Here is an 18,026-nt window from a genome sequence, read left to right on the forward strand (position 1 = left end):
TTCTTTGAGAAGATAAACAAAATTGATAAACTGTTAGCCAGACTCATCAGGAGAAAAAGGGAGAAGACTCAAATCAACAGAATTAGAAATGAAAAAGGAGAAGTAACAACTGACATGGCAGAAAAACAAAGGATCAGACAGACTACTACAATCAACTCTATGCCAATAAAATGGACAACCTGGAAGAAATGGACAAATTCTTAGAAAAGTACAACCTTTCAAGACTGAACCAGGAAGAAATAGATATTATGAACAGACCAATCACAGGCACTGAAATTGAAACTATAAAAAATCTTCCAACAAACAAAAGCCCAGGGCCAGATGGCTTCACAGGGAAATTCTATCGAACATTTACAGAAGAGCTAACACCTACCTTCTCAAATGCTTCCAAAATATAGCAGAGGGAGGAATACTCCAAATGCATTCCACCAGGCCACCATCACCCTGATACCAAAACCAGACAAAGTTGTCACAAACAAAGAAAACTGCTGGCCAATATCACTGATGAACATAGATGCAAAAATCCTCAACAAAATACTAGCAAACAGAATCCAACAGTACATTAAAAGGATCATACACCATGAATCAAGTGGGGTTTATCGCAGGAATGCAAGGATTCTTCAATATACAAAAATCAATCAATGTGATACACCATATTATCAAACTGAAGAATAAAAACCAAGTGATAATCTCAAGAGATGCAGAAAAATCTTTCAGCAAAACTCAACACCGATTTATGATAAAAACTCTACAGAAAGTGGGCATAGAGGAAACCTACCTCAACATAATAAAATCCATATATGACAAACCCACAGCCAACTTCATTCTCAATGGTGAAAAACTGAAACAATTTCCTCTAAGATCAGGAACAAGACAAGGGTTCCTACTCTCACCACTATCATTCAACATAGTTTTGGAAGTTTTAGCTATGGCAATCAGAGCAGTAAAAGAAATAAAAGGAATCCAAATTGGAAAAGAAGAAGTAAAACTGTCACTGTTTGCAGAGGATGTGATACTATACATAGAAAATCCTAAGGATGCCATCAGAAAACTACTAGAGTTAATCAATGAATTTTGTAAAGTAGCAGGATACAAAATTAATGCACAGAAATCTCTTGCATTCCTACACACTAACAATGAACAATCTGAAAGAGAAATTAAGGAGATACTCCCATTTACCACTGCAACAAAAAGAATAAAATACCTAGGAATAAACCTACATAAGGAGGAAATGACTTGTATGCAGAAAACTGTAAGACACTGATGAAAGAAATCAAAGATGCTACAAACAGATGGAGAGATATACCATGTTCTTGGATTGGAAGAATCATCATTGTGAAAATGACTATACTACCCAAAACAATCTACAGATTCAATGCAATCCCTATCAAATTACCAATGGCATTTTTCATAGAAGTAGAACAAAAAATTTTATAATTTGTATGGAAACACAAAAAACCCGAATAGCCAAAACAATCTTGAGAAAGAAAAATGAGCTGGAGGAATCAGGCTCCCTGACTTCAGACTATACTACAAAGCTACAGTAACCAAGACAGTATGGTACTGGCACAAAAATAGAAATATAGATTAATGGAACAGGATAGAAAGCCCAGAGATAAACCCACGCACATATGGTGACCTAATCTTTGATAAAGGAGGCAAGAATATACAATGGAGAAAAGACATCCTCTTCAATAATTGGTGATTGGAAAACCAGACAGCTACATATACAAGAATGAAATTAGAACACTTCCCAACACCATACACAAAAATAAACTCAAAATGGATTAAAGACCTAAATGTAAGGCCAGACACTATAAAACTCTTAGAGGAAAACAGGCAGAATACTCTATGACATAAATCACAGCAAGATCCTTTTTGATGCACCTCCTAGAGTAATGGAAATAAAAATAAACAAATGAGACCTAATGAAACTCAAAAGCTTTTGCACAGCAAAGGAAACCATAAACAAGACAAAAAGACAACCCTCAGAATGGTAGAAAACATTTGTAAATGAAGCAACTGACAAAGGATTAATCACCAAAATATACAAGCAGCTCATGCAGCTCAATATCAAAAAAAAGAACCAACCCAATCCAAAAATGGGCGGAAGACATAAACAGACATTTCTCCAAAGAAGACATACTGATTGCCAACAAACACATGAAAAGATGCTCAACATCACTAATGATTAGAGAAATGCAAATCAAAACCACAATGAGGTATCTCCTCACACTGGTCAGAATGGCCATCATCAAAAAATCTAGAAACAATAAATGCTGGAGAGGGTGTGGAGAAAAGGGAACCCTCTTGCACTGTTGGTGGGAATGTAAACTGATACAGCCACTATGGAGAACAGTATGGAGGTTCCTTAAAAAAATAAAAATAGAACTACCGTATGACCCAGCAATCCCACTACTAGGCATACACCCTGAGAAAACCACAATTCAAAAAGAGATATGTACCACAATGTTCATTGCAACTCTATTTACAATAGCCAGAACATGGAAGCAACCCAAATGTCCATCGACAGATGAATGGATAATGAAGCTGTGGCATATATATACAATGGAATATTACTCAGCCATAAAAAGAAACAAAACTGAGTTATTTGTAATGAGGTGGATGGAAATAGACTATGTCATACAGAGTGAAGTAAGTCAGAAAGAGAAAAACAAATACTGTATGCTAACACACATATATGCAATTTATAAAAAACAGTACAGATGAACCTAGTGGCAGGGCAGGAATAAAGACGCAGACGTCAAGAATGGATTTGAGGACACAGTGGGGGAAGGGGAAGCTGGCACGAAGTGAGAGAGTAGCATTGACATATGTACACTATCAGATGTAAAATGGATGGCTAGTGTGAAGCTGCTGCATAGCACAGGGAGATCAGCTCAATGCTTTACGATGACCTAGAGGGGTGGGATAGGGAGGGTGGGAAGGAGGCTCAAGAGGGAGGGTATATGGGGATATATGTATACATAGCTGATTCACTTTGTTGTACAGCAGAAAATAACACAACATTGTAAAACTATTATACTCCAATAAAGATATTAAAAAAACTATAAGGATATATTGCACAACATGGGTAATATAGCCAATTTTTATATTAACTGTAAATGGAGTATAAGCTTTAAAAATTGTGAGAAACTACACTGTACACCTGTAACTTACATAGTAGGGTACATCAACTATACTTAGATTACAAAAAAATAAAAAAAAATAAAGTCATTGTAGATTTTAAAACCTTATCAGAAGAATAAGAAAGGAGAACTGCCAGTGTAAATACTAAACCATGGACATGAAGTTTGGACTGACATTTTGAGAAAAATTGTCAAATGAAGTTTAAAAGGATTAAAGTGTGAGTAAAGAAAAGAAGATTGGTGTGGACGACAGAAAAAACAGAGCCAACATACAGATTATTATTAGGGACCATGAAAAAGAGAAAGAAGACATGAAACAGAAAAAAGTATTTGAAAGTAATATTAAGAGAATACTTTGCTAACATATAAGAAAACTTGAATTTTCAGATCAAAAGGGGCTTACTTTGTTTCAAGAAAATTAATAGATTAAGCGAGAGCTAAATCTTGATGAAGTTACTGAAAATCAAGGATTAAGAAACACATTCAGGCAAAAGAAGCAGGTCTCAACAAAGGACAATAAATTGGAATGTCAGATTTATTTTCAGTTAAATTAGAAGCCTACAGACAATGGCATTATATGTCCAGGAATGGGATTGATGGATCACCTAGTGGCTTTAAGTTTTTTAAAAAACGTCCATATTGTTTTCCATAGTGACTGTACCAATTTACATCCCAGCCAACAGAGTAAGAGGGTTCCCTTTCCTCCACACCCTCTCTAGCATTTATTATTTGTAGACTTTTTGATGATAGCCTTCTGACCAGTATGAGGTGATATCTCTTTGTGGCTCTGATGTGCATTTCTCTAATAATTAGCAATGTTGAGCATCTTTTTATGTGCTTGTTGGCCATCGTGGAGAAATGTCTATTTAGGTCTTCTGCCCATTTTCCGATTGGATTTTTTTTTTGATATTGAGTTATACGAGCTGCTTGTATATTTTGGATATTAAGCTCTTGTCAGAAGATAAAAACCCTAATCTGAAAACAATCCATGCACCCCAATGTTCATACCAGCACTATTTACAACAGCCAAAACATGGAAGCAGACTAAATGTCCTTCAACAGATGAATGGATAAAGAAGATGTGGTATATATATATATATATATATATATATATATATATATATATATACACACAATGGAATACTACTCAGCCCTAAAAAGAATGAAATATTGCCATTTTCAGCAATGTGGATGGACCTAGAGAATATCATACTAATTGAAGTAAGTCAGAGAAAGACAAATATTATATGATATCACTTAAATGTGGAATCTAAAAAATAATACAAATGAATCTAAATACAAAACAGAAGCAGACTTACAGGCACAGAAAACAAACGTATGGTTATCAAAGGGGAAAGGGAGGGACAGAGGGATAAATTAGCAGTATGAGATTAACAGACACAAACTACTGTACATAAAACAAATAAGCAACAAGGAGTTACTGTGTAGCACAGGGAACTATATTCATCATCTCGTAATAACCTATAATGGAAGATAATCTGAAAAAATACATATAACTGAATCACTTTGCTATATCACCTGAAACTAACACGATATTGTAAATCAACTACACTTCAATAAAAAAAAGACAACAACATTATACACAGATTTGAGGGAGAAGGGCCATATACACATTTCCCATGCTTTAATAGGATGTTCATGAGTCCAAGGGAAGTAGTACACACAGTAAGCATCTCACTTTCACCTCCCTTTTTCACCTCACTTCTCCTACCTCCTTCTCTTCATCTTAAGCCACACAAATTCTCCTCTTTGCCTTTGATGGTTAAAATCAGCAAATATCTTTTGTAACCCAGCATGCTCCTGAGGTCACAGCTCTATCCCAAGCAGCTTATCAAAACACTTTTAAAAATCAAAATAAATAGAACATTCTCCTCTAAAGGAAAAAAAACAAAACAAAAAATCTTCAATTAATGAATATTTTCAATCATTCAGAAAATTTTTCTCCCATGTGAAAACATATACCATTTCTTTCAGATTATGTTCACATGGGAAACATGGTTTGAGAACATAAGTATATACAATAACTATTTAATAACTATTATGTTAACTAAATACCTCTAGGAGCTATGATTGTAAATTAATTTCAATTCCAAGATACCCGCACTGATTTTTCAATGCTTCTTGAAAAGAAATAATGAAACACTTTTAGAAGATACATGAATCTGTTTTGCATTAGTTAAACCTTTAGTCTGCCAATGATAGTTTGTATTAAGTGATGTTATGAATAAAGGATATTTTAAGCTACCACTAAGAAATCTTTATATGCCAGCCACTGTGCTGTATGCTTTAGATGTATCATTTTATGTACCCTCATAATAACTCTCATTATGTGGTCATAATAGAAAAGAAAATAAAGATGTATAAAAGATGTCTGTGCCTGAGGTCCAGCAGCTATTAGTGGGGAAGTTAAAATCAAACCCCACTTGTTCTGACTCTATACTCTTACTCTTCCTTACAATGCTATACTATCTCTTAGAGGTGTTTTGCAAATCCTTTTCTAACTGTTGATAAAATTAAAAATTTTAAGGTGGAGTTAATATATTTGATTAGAATTGGCATAAAATTTTATATAAACTTCTCTCATTGGAAATGTATAAAATTAAATAACATAAATATTCTCCAGAACACCTAAAAATGACGGACAAAACATAACCAACATTATTTTAAATGTATATCTAAGCACCTCAAAAAGTCAGCAAAACATCAAGGAATCCAAAATGAAGAACATCTTTATCCACTGACAAAGGGACATGAAAAGGAAGCATGTCTGTTTCATCCTTGGCTCAGTATGTGAAAAATTCTCCTTTGATCATTTTTATTCATAGGCCTCCCTCACCCAGATATGAAGCTTGAAATTATTCTACCTGCAAGGTATGGGAAACCTAGAGGCAAAAAGTGAATATGAAAAGTGGTCCTTCACTGATGAAATCCCTACGGTAACTGGAAGAATAAAATGAAAATTCTCTCTGGAGAGAAACTCCCTCAATTAAGGCCACACAGGTTTTTACAAAAAATTAAACTCTGCCAAACATGAGTTTATAACCACATTAAAATCACAAAGGACACAATGAGTGAGAAGTAGCAGAAAGAATGAATAGTGTTCTGGATTTGACTCATACTGGCTTGTGAAAACTTATTGTTAAGTGTTCAGGAATTTTGAGAGTCAGTTGTTTAAACCATTGGCAGCCTGAAATTTACTATAGGCGAGTATTTACACCAGAATCACTGGAAAACCCTATAAATGATCAGGGATATTTTTAAACCACCACACCAGAATGGCATAACCAGATTATGAGTTATGAGACCTTGAAATTATTAAATACAAATATTTGCAATAGGTATTTTATAATTATTAAAGATATATGATAAGGGATGAAAACATAAGAAATGGAAAAGATAGTAAAAAGAAAAAGACAAATTTATAAAAGAACCAAGTAGAATGTTTAAAAAAACTACCATCACTAAAATGAAAGAATGGTGAACTGGAAGACAGAACTGATGAAATTACACAGAATATAGCATAGAAAGATAATGATACAGGAAATGTTAGAAAGGATAAAGAGATATGGAAGATAAATGCGCTAGTCTAATATACACCTAACAGTTGGTCTGGAGGGAGGAAGAGGCAATGAGGAGGGAAGCAATATTTGAAGAATGCTGGGATGGTTTTGATGCTCCTGGAATTTATAAAAGACATTAATTCTCAGATTTAAAAATCGTAATGATTCCCAAGTAGAACAAATAAAACTAAATTTATAACTAGTTATGTTATAGTGAAATTGAAGAACTGAGTATAAAAAACATTTTCTACAAATATAGAGAAAATATTACCTCAAAGAAACAAATATTAGATATACAGGAGAATTCTCAGAAAAATGATACAAGCTGGAAGGCAGTAGACTGACATTGTTAAGGTGTAGAGGGAAAAAAAAGTCAACCCCAAATTTTATAACCAGCAAAATTATTATTCAAAATTAAAACTGAAATAAAGATATTTTCTGTGGAAAAATGACTTTAACAAATTCCCACAGAAGATGTAAGAAGTTTATTTTTAAAATAAAGAAACTGAAATGAAGCACTGAGTTAGGAAAAAAATTGAGCAAATAGTTAAACATGTATGTAAATGTATTAGACTGAATAAAATAATAATGAGTATTATTTCTAGATCATGTTCTGAAATGAGTGCTGTTTACTTTGCCATGGCCTCTCTTTCTGCTATTTTTTAAAATTTCTGGCAAAAATATTTTATATTGAATGGAGACATAAAGTGCTCATGAGATAATACGGGACCTGTTGCAGAGAAGCAAAAGAATATTATGTTGGATACTGAAATGTAAGTTTTATGGCATCCAGAAAGCTTTCTGAGAATCAAATGGGGAAATAGAGGGTAAAGCTCAGCAGACAATTAAGTAATAGTGCAAATCCTTTGACATTATGAGAATCATAATAAGCATCACTGTAGTTAGAGTGAATTTACAGGCAACTATCCCAACATTAGGTTATGTCTAGATACATGTTGTTACTTTGAATTAGCAAAAGGATGATGTTGCTGGGATCAGTTCACTGGGACTATGCTCTCACAACCCCTTACAGCACTGATTTAGCTTGCTTTCCCTTTTTCAGAATCTAATTCTAGTTCCCATATCAAAATACTTCAAAAAATACTAGAGAATAGGAGCTATAAAATTAAAATAGGTACTTGCCAACAAGTATATTAGAGTTGTTTTTAAAAGAGTAAACACCTCCATCTTTCAAACAAATCAGACTGCAAATGGAAGGGAATCTTTGTACCCTTCAATCCTGACTTTTTCTGTGTCTAGAGAATAGTAGATACTGATAGATACAATTGAAAAGTTCAGGATGGCAGCCATAAAAGCAGTCCCTGAAAACTCCCATAAAACTTTAAGCAAAGAAATGAGAATAAATATTCTAAGGAATATCCTTATCGAGTGCGTATGGGATGGCATTTAGGGTGAACAATCAGAGAGTGACCAAAATACATTATTTAGCTGCAGGTTTCAATGCAGTAAAGTGGGGGAGCAGTGTGAGAGATACTGTCTCTGGCGGGTGCTGATGCAAACACAAGGGGTTGGGTGGAAAACGAGGTGCTCATAAGAGGAAGACCAGGAGAGTTCTAAAGAGATAGGTGGCAGGCATCACCCACAGCAATTCCTTCATTTGAGAGAGCAGATTTCATTTTTTATAGTAATTAAAGGCAGAGAGTAGGCACCTATACTTCCAGAAAAGGTGGTGTTAAGTGTCCCAAATTCAAGAATTTTGGAATTCTTCAGAAAAGAAATTGAGGCTTTGTTGGCTTCAAGTGTAGGAGGAGGAAAAAGAGAAAGAAAAGAAACCCAACCTTACCACACAACCTGTACTCTGCAGCCCAGAAAGTTATTATCTTTGCCCAGAGAATGAGGCCAATCTAGGTGTAGGAGGAGGTAAGAGAGAAACCGCTTTCTAACATAACCTTTTAAAATTTGAGGATAAGGCTCTCTACCAACAAAACAAAACAAAACAAAAACAAACCAATAAAAATAGTCTCCAGCTTTAAAAAACATCAGCAAATATAACTATGCATTTAATCACTCCTTTATGTAGAAAGCTACTTATTTTTGAAAGAGCGCATTATTTTATAGTAGTTCAGCATTTTTACCACAAATGCAAAATAAAGAGCTGTATTCATTTCAGAAAAACATTTTTCTGAGTCATTACACAAAATGTTTTCTAAAGGAAATAAGTTAGAAGCAGAACACCTAAATTAGAAGATATATTACCATCCTTTAGAGTGAACTATCTTTCCTACTCAGTACTGTACAGCAATGAACAAAATGCAAAAGTTCACTGTGACCTGGTGAAAGTAAGGGAAGTGAGTCATTAAAAACAAGAATCATACACAACTAAGAGACCAAATAACTCAAACATAATTCTCATAATCAGAACATAGCTGCTGAAGCAAATAAGAACGATCTGTAAATCTATGTCATGACATATCAAAAACATTAATATTTCTGATCTCTGATATTCTACCATAAGATTATTAACTCTTTTAAAAGTTTTTCAATGTTCACTCTCTTTTTTTAATGAGATAAAATAGACTTATAACATCAGATTAGTTTTAGACATACCACATGATGATTCATTATTTGTAGAACTATTTTTTTGTGTGATGAGAACTTTTAAGATCTACTCTCTTAGAATCTTTCAAATATACAATACAGTATTATTAGCTATAGTCACCAAGCTGTACATTACATATCCATAACTTATTTATTTCATAACTGTAAGTTTGTACCTTTGGGCCATTTTCATTCATTTCACCCTCCCCCATCCCCTGCCTCTGTCATCAAACAATTTGTCCTCTGTATCTTTGAGCTCATTTTCTTTTAGGGTCTACATATAAGTGAGATTATACAGTATTTGTCTTTCTCTGTCTGACTTATTTCACTTAGAATAATGCCCTTAAGTTCCATCCCATCCATGTTGCCAAAAATGGTAAGATTCCACTTTTTTATTGTTGAATAATGTTCCATTGTATATATATAATATACATCACATATTCTTTATCCATTCACCCAACAGTGGACACTTTAGGTTGTTTCCATGTTGTAGCTATTGTAAATAATGTTGCAATGAAAAGGCAACTACCTGAATGGGAGAAAATATTTGCAAATCATGTATCCAATTAAAAAATAGGTAGAGGATCTGAATAGGCATTTTTCCAAAGAAGACATACAGATGGCCACGAAAAGGTGCTCAACATCACTAATATCAGAGAAATGAAAATCAAAACCACAATGAGATATCTCCTCGCACCTGTCAGGATGGCTATCATCAAAAAGACAAGAAATAACAAGTGTTGGTAAGGATATGGAGAAAAGGGAACCTTCATGCACTGTTGGTGGGAATATAAATTGGTGCAGCCACTGTGGAAAACAGTATGAAGGTGTTCAAATACACTAAAATAGAACTACCATATTATCCAACAATGCCACTTCTGGGTATTTACCTGAAGAAAATAAAAATACTTACTCGAAAAGATATATGCACTCCTATGCTCATTGCAGCATTATTTACAATAGTCAATGTTCTCTTCTGTTTCATCTTTTGTTATTCAAATGGACTCTATTAGAAATGAGAAACCTAAGAAAAGTGACAAACATGAAGAAGGAAAGAAAAAAGAAGGAAAGATGGAAGGAAACAAGGGAGGAAGAGAACATGGGCTCTACTTTCAGTAGTGTATAGGCAATTATTACTTCGGTGAAACTCTTCTAATTATTGAAGAATTGAACCTTAAGCAACTCTTATCGTCTTTTAAAATAAGTTGTAATTCTCAGTAGACCACAAGTACACTCCCCCTTACTCCAGAAATTTATTACAGGACTAGTAATTAGAATCTAATCCAATAAATTGACTACCTTCTTCCTGGTTTCCGTGAGTTAGGTTACTGACCTCCAGACTCTTACCACTGACTATCCCAGGAAGAACAACATCAGGACTGCAACATATCAGGGTGTGCTGCCAGCTTCTTTCTAATAAACCTCTGTGCAAACCTACTTATGAAATAATTAAATGCACCACTATGCTATTTCTCAGTGTGTGATGCTGACCACGGATTGTAAAGGTTATCTGATGGAAAAAAAAAGAGGCAAATAATTTTGATATACAGCTAATTCCCAGGGTAAGAACTCATGGTTTTAAGTGTTAGATACCATTATGAATAAACCTTTTAAGCATCACTTTAAAAGAACAATTTAGAGGGCCAACAAAAGCCAACAATTTGGAAGAAGTGTAACTTAAGATGAGTTATTCTACCAGGTATCAATATGTAGCTTGATACCTGTAATATTTCAGAGTGTGTGGTAGTGGTGCAGGTATATACAATGGAACAGAACAGAGAAGCCAGGAAGAAAAGCAAACACATACGGAAATTAGATATATAACAGAAATGGATTACAAATTCCAGTGGAATTTGGAACTAGCAATTAGAATCTAATCCAATAAATTGACTACCTTCTTCCTGGTTTCCGTGAGTTAGGTTACTGACCTCCAGACTCTTACCACTGACTATCCCAGGAAGAACAACATCAGGACTGCAACATATCAGGGTGTGCTGCCAGCTTCTTTCTAATAAACCTCTGTGCAAACCTACTTATGAAATAATTAAATGCACCACTATGCTATTTCTCAGTGTGTGATGCTGACCACGGATTGTAAAGGTTATCTGATGGAAAAAAAAAGAGGCAAATAATTTTGATATATAGCTAATTCCCAGGGTAAGAACTCATGGTTTTAAGTGTTAGATACCATTATGAATAAACCTTTTAAGCATCACTTTAAAAGAACAATTTAGAGGGCCAACAAAAGCCAACAATTTGGAAGAAGTGTAACTTAAGATGAGTTATTCTACCAGGTATCAATATGTAGCTTGATACCTGTAATATTTCAGAGTGTGTGGTAGTGGTGCAGGTATATACAATGGAACAGAACAGAGAAGCCAGGAAGAAAAGCAAACACATACGGAAATTAGATATATAACAGAAATGGATTACAAATTCCAGTGTAATTTGTAATTTGTAATTTGTACTGTCAGAAAAATATTACAATTACTTTTTATATTTTTAGTAAGGAAATAAAAAGAAATTAAGCATCACTAATATATAATATAATTTGATAGTAGCACATATGTATAATTTGCTTATAAATAGACCTGAGTTGGGGGTGGAGGCTGAGAACATTTTTACTTCTACAGGAGTGCACTATCAAAAACATATTGAAGACCATGTGTCAATAAATGTGCTCTGGCAACTGGTTATCCATATAGAAAATAAGGTTTTATTCTTGCCTCCCTACCTAAGAAGATACTTGTAGGTAGGTTAAGGACATGAGTGTGAAAAAGAGACTTATAAGATTTTAGATGATTTTTAGTAGATTATCTGTATGATTTCAGGGTTAAGAGATATAAAGGGAGAATACTGACACGTGATTATATAAAAATTAGAAAAAAGACATCATAAATAAGGTAAAAATTTAAGACATAGATTGCAAAGGACTAGGAGAGAGTATAGAGGTAAGTTGTATGGATCAATAAGAAAAAAGACAAACAATCCAGTTGAAAAATGGCCAATAAATATGAACAGCTAATTAATGGAACAGGAAATATAGATGTCCAATAAAGATAGCAATATTTGCCTTCACCACTAATCCAGGACACAAAAATTAAACTGAAATTGGATACCAATTTTATGACCATCAAATTAGAAAAATTTTAAAGTCTGAAAATACCAAATACAGGTAAGGATGCATAATAACAAGAACTCTCAAACACTGGTGGAAGCAAAGACTCCAGAGGGTAATTTGGTGAGTAGGTAACATTTAGTAAGTTTGAAGGTACATAATATCTTAGTGAACCAGACTTAATTCCTTTCTAGATATACAACCTAGAGAACTTCTCAAATATATGCATAAAGATACAGGTACAAGAATGTTTATTGCTGCATATTTTATAATTATGAAAAATTAGAAATAAATATCCATTAATAGAAGAAAGTGAAAAGCACGATGGAATGTTTGTAAAATGAAGTATCATAGAGAAGTTAAAATGTAACCCTAGCTACATGTACAAATATAAACGAATCTCAAAAACACAACATGGAGTGAAAAAGCAAATTGAAGAAGTACATGCACAGTGTAATGCCATGTATATAAAGTTTAGAAATATTCAATACTGTACTGCATTACTCAAGAATTTATATACAAGAATTATGAGTATGAATATGTTGAGCAATAATTCAGCATATTGGTTATTTGTGAATAAGAAATGAACTTAATGGGTTTAGGGAAGGACAAATCAGAAGTTTCAAATTGCCTGTAATGTCTTATTCCTTATAAAATACAACAAAAATGAAGAAAATATGAAAAATGATCTGATATTAAAAATTGAGTGATGGACACATAGGTGTTTATTCATTCAATATTTTGGCAGGCTTGATATATTCCACAGTTAAATAATACAGCAAGTGTTTATTTTATGGGGAAATCACCAAAAAAACCTCTTATAGGACAATCATTAAAACTTATATAAATAGGTATTTTTGTCTTAGGATAGATTTTCAATTATATTATTATTACTGTATATGAATTCAAGAAGTGCTACATATCAAACATTTTAGATAAAATGCTGATAACTCTGGGAAATGATTAGCTGACGTAAAAAATGGCTCTACTGGAGGAAAGGTCCTGCTGCCAAAGGTTTGTGAAATTAGTTGGAATAAAATTGTTTATAAAATGCGAGAGTAGAAAATCAATAGATTTTTGTATGTAATTAAAATATTTGTGTTTAACTAAAATAATAAATTAAATATTATATAAGTAAACACTTGATTATTTCAGCTACATTCCCAGAAGTTTACGTATTCATTTTGGTCAGGACACATCTGCACCTTCTAATTGGAAAGACGGGGGACTTGCCCTGTGGTCCAGATAGCCTGGGACAGTGTCAGTTTACATCTGTTATACTAGTTTAATTATTCCTATGCTCCATTTTATTCTCAGCTGTATCCTGATTTGAATGATAAATTTTATGGTCACCAGCAATAAAAGGTAGTTCACTGATTGAAATAAATTATGCAAGGGGAGAAAAATCCATAAGATTTCAGGAGAACTGAGACACAGGATGGTAACAGAGAACGTTGCGAACGTGATGGGAACACAAGAAAATTAAGGACTATATGCTCATATTTCTGCCTATTTCTCTTTCTAATCTCTGAGGCTGGGGCTGAAGTCAATTACAACAGCTCTGTGGTCTTGCTGCTGACCCTGCTCTGATGCTACTTTAGATTATGTCCCTGGAATGGACATCCTCCCCTTTCATCCCAGTTCTGAGTCTTCTCTGAAGTTCTCTTCTCCTTGTTACTCTATTTCTTACTGAGCATCTGTCTTGTTGATGGCTGGAACCCAAGTTTCTCTTCTGAACAAACCCAAGTTTCTCAGTGGCTGGGTGCCTCATCATTTTTACTTTGGTCCTTCTTAAATCACTTTTCCATTATAATAGTAAGACCATTAAAATAAATGCAGTCATGGAATGGAAGACTGCTTCAAGGGCTAGCACCCTTCCTCAAAGTGAAAAACACTACATTAGACCATATCCCCTTTGCCTCCTCCAAACACTCTTTCTTGTGTCCTGGAAATGACTACAGTTGGACTTCATGTTCAAGAATGTATAGAGACCTGTACTTCAAATGACTTCAAAATAATAGTCACAAATCTTTAGTGAGCACTTCTTAAACAAGTACTTTGGTGGTAAAACACCAAAATGAAATTCCTGCTTGCAAACAGTTCAATCTTGGATTAGGAGAAAATCCTTGAATGGGATACCAGTAAACAGTTATAAAGCATTGAGGTGAGTACTATAATGAGGGTATACAAGAAGCTATGGGAAGAGAGTGAATTCTTGGTGCCTCATGTGGGCTGGGGTAGGGTGGCTGGGTCTCATGACTTCCACTTTGGTCAACCTTGCATTTCAAGCATAGGAATGCTGAAGTAAGTACAATCAGGGCAAGGTCCAATCCAGGCTGGCTCAAGGGCTTTCAACCTCCCCAGATATGAAAAGCACTACTTTGAACTGTGTCCCCACAAAACCCCTGCCCCTGCACTGACTGGGGTGATGGGAAGATTTCACAAAAATCGTGACACTTGAACTTAATATGAAGGATATGTAACAGTTCACAAGGAGTGAAAGGAGAATGGTGCAGGAAAAAGTCAAATGTGTGCAAAGACCAGTGAAAGTTGGTGACTGGAGTGTCAGGTTCCCCAAGGATTGGTGGGAGTAGGGCTTAGAAAAAGAGAGCAGTTGCTAGGTGATGAAAGGGCCCATGTGCTGCATTTAGAAATCTGGGCTTTATCCCACGGATGGTCCACAGATGGTTTATTAGAAAGATCACTGGTTCCACTGCATACAGAATAGAGTTCAAACTCCAGATCCCAGCTGGCCCAAGATAGCTTTCAAGCTTCATTTTTTGCTGTTCCCAGTAAACAGTTGACTTTCCAGAAAAATCGTCACTGAATGCATCGTTTTTCAGTGTAAATACCTTTCTCCTTTTGCACTTATAAAGTTTCTATTCACTCTTTGAAAGCCTCCTCTCTGAAGCTTTTGCCAGCTCCCTCAGATAGAATTAATTCATTCTTTTGCTCTACTTGCATAGTAATGTTTGGAACTTCTCTTAAATCACCTACTCTTCTGTTTGATAATTATTTTATTACTGATTAGACTGTATCATGTTCACAGGCAGCAAAGACAGAACTAAGCAGGGTGCTTAACACAGTGGGCATTCAAAACATATTGGTCTCATACACTCCTTCTCAGAAGGTAACACATACCATTTACGGTACATGATCTGTGTTAGGTGGTATACTGAATATATATTTAAATAGTTATGAATTTTTTAAACCTGTGTTAGGAAAATTATAACTATAACATCCAACTCAGGATTTCAGAGACATTATTGCTTTAGGAAATGACTAAAGAAAATGAAAATATTAATCAGAGTAAAGGTTCAGGAGTGATTCTCCTCCCTGATACTCCCCATTAACTGACCCTGCTTAATACATTCCACAGCACTTATCATCATTTGACATATATATTTATTGCTCCTCCCCCCAGAGTGTAAGCTCCATGAAGACAGGGATTTGGTCCATTTTGTTTGCTGCTAACACTGCCAGAACTTAAAGTAGTACCCGGTAAGTGTGAGTGTGCAATGTCTAGTTACTTAAAGAGAATGGGGGAGGGAAATAGAAAGGGAGGGGTTGAGAGAGAGAGGAAGGGATGGAGATTAATGTACTTAACCAATTCATGGAGTCAGTTTTTGAGCTGGAAGGGACTTCATTATTCTCATTTTATAGACAAAGAGACTGATGCTCAGAAAGGGTTGGTGACTTATTCAAGACTGCATAGGCAGTGAGTAGCAGAGCCTAAACTCCAACCATGTCACTTAATGAGAGGTTGGTGAACATCCCATAACATCTTCTTATAGGCAATACAGACAAATGGAGGTTTACTACTTCTCTATAACAAACTTCAACATGCTGGAAATCCACAGCATTAATGAGATGGTATTGATTGCTTCATCCAGACACCAATAATCAAGACAGAAATAAGAAAACTAGGATTTTCTGACCCACCGTCTTATAATGTAAATATCAGACAGTACGTTATTGATGAAAACATCATCATTACCTCCAAGAACCATGCCAGCCTGACAGCACTTTCTAAGGCGACATGCTGGGCAGTTTTTTCTGCGGATTTTATCAACAATGCAGTCGTTTCTTCCAGCACATAAGTAGTTATGCTGCCCTAAAAAACAAAAAAGTAAAAATTATTTTTATAATATCTAAAGACAACCGGAAAGTTTATGCAGTGACAACTGAAAAAGAGGAGAGGTGCACATTAGCAAGTGCGTGACTGTCTCAGCCAGCCTCTTGCTTGCATAGCTGAATGCTGGTAATGCCCCAAACTTGCTTAATACTTTACCCATGCCTTCAGGAGCCTAAATGAGGGGAAATACAGCTTAGAAACCAATTCTAGGACTCCTTTAAAAACATTTTGTAAAAAATTTCTGTGCATCTTACTAATGGCGTCAGCATCAGAATGCTCTTAGATCATTGTTATTTGAAGATTAGCTATACGTGGCTGATAAGCATTAGTGTGTTAAGATAGGCAAGTTCTAGTAAAACCTTTTCTTTTTGACATATAAACCTTCAAGAAGACAGATACAGACAATTAAAGAAGTCTCTGTAATAGGCTTTTTATAAAACCTATGTGTTTAATTCTTAAAATCCTGGAGCTAGCTCACTCTTAAAGGATCTCATGAATTTGAAGAGCATGTAAAAAAAATGTCATTAACTGTACTGACTTTATTGTCTGGTTTATTTTGGCTACAAATTAAAAAACAGGATAATAGAAATAATGACAAAGGGAGAAAAATTTAAAACAATGAGAAGAATTCAATTAAGAAGAGGACAGAAGAATTATAAAAAAATAAGGGTAAAACGTGATCCTGGGGTCATTTTGGATAGGGGAAACCACTTATACCCTTCCAAAAGTCTGGAATAAGAATTTAATATTCAACGATGATGATTATTTAAACCAAAAATATGTTATATTTAATAAGGCATGGAGCAATCTAACTTACTTAGATTAAACAAAAATGAAAAAAAAATTTTCAGCTTAAACATGTAAATATTTATTAACTAGAAAATTTACTGCTTTGGCACTTCTTCTTTTCCAAAAAATTCCTATGAAACAGACTGTGAGACTTTTAATATCATCAGCATACTTAAACATAAAAAAATAATTTTAAAAATTATGGAATTTTCCTATAGTATTTTATATTAGTCTACATTAAAATCAGATCCACTCTTTTGGCCAAAGTTTGTAATACAGGAACAAAGAGGTACCTTAAATGTGTGCTTAACTGAGCAGGGAAAAGGTTATGCTCCAATGGCGAATGGCAAAAAGGCCATGTCTATGGGATAGCTAATAACAAAATGGTTCTTGACCTGGGGTATTTTTGGATAAGAACAGATAGTCTTTTCTTAAAAATGTATTCCTCCACAAACTTATATTCATGTACTCTCACATACTAGTATTCATTCTCTTGTTTAGGAGTCCGGGGCATGGAGCTTTCCTCCTAATAAAGGGCAGTTATGAAGCTTCACATCCGTGCCCACTAGATGAGCAGAATGTACTGCGTGCTACTTTCCAATCTAACTATGGTTTAATTTTTTTCCACAAGTTTTATTGGCAGGCTGCAGGAGTGAGTGTGGAAGTAAAAGTGTGTGTAAGTTTATCTATTTATC

At 34.6% G+C, this 18,026-nt stretch overlaps 1 protein-coding gene across 2 annotated transcripts in view; it reads right to left on the reverse strand.

Moving 5' to 3' along the window:
• The window catches only part of PGR (progesterone receptor), a 99,162-nt gene that overhangs the window by 46,514 nt on the left and 34,622 nt on the right, over positions 1 to 18,026 (reverse strand). For both annotated transcript variants that reach the window (XM_060160267.1, XM_060160266.1), the window contains exon 3: positions 16,405 to 16,521. In XM_060160267.1, coding sequence (XP_060016250.1) covers positions 16,405 to 16,521 — 117 coding nt within the window. The remainder of the gene's footprint in view (positions 1 to 16,404; positions 16,522 to 18,026) is intronic.

Source organism: Lagenorhynchus albirostris, chromosome 9, assembly GCF_949774975.1.
Source record: "Lagenorhynchus albirostris chromosome 9, mLagAlb1.1, whole genome shotgun sequence".
In the NCBI taxonomy this organism is placed as follows: Eukaryota; Metazoa; Chordata; class Mammalia; order Artiodactyla; family Delphinidae; genus Lagenorhynchus; species Lagenorhynchus albirostris.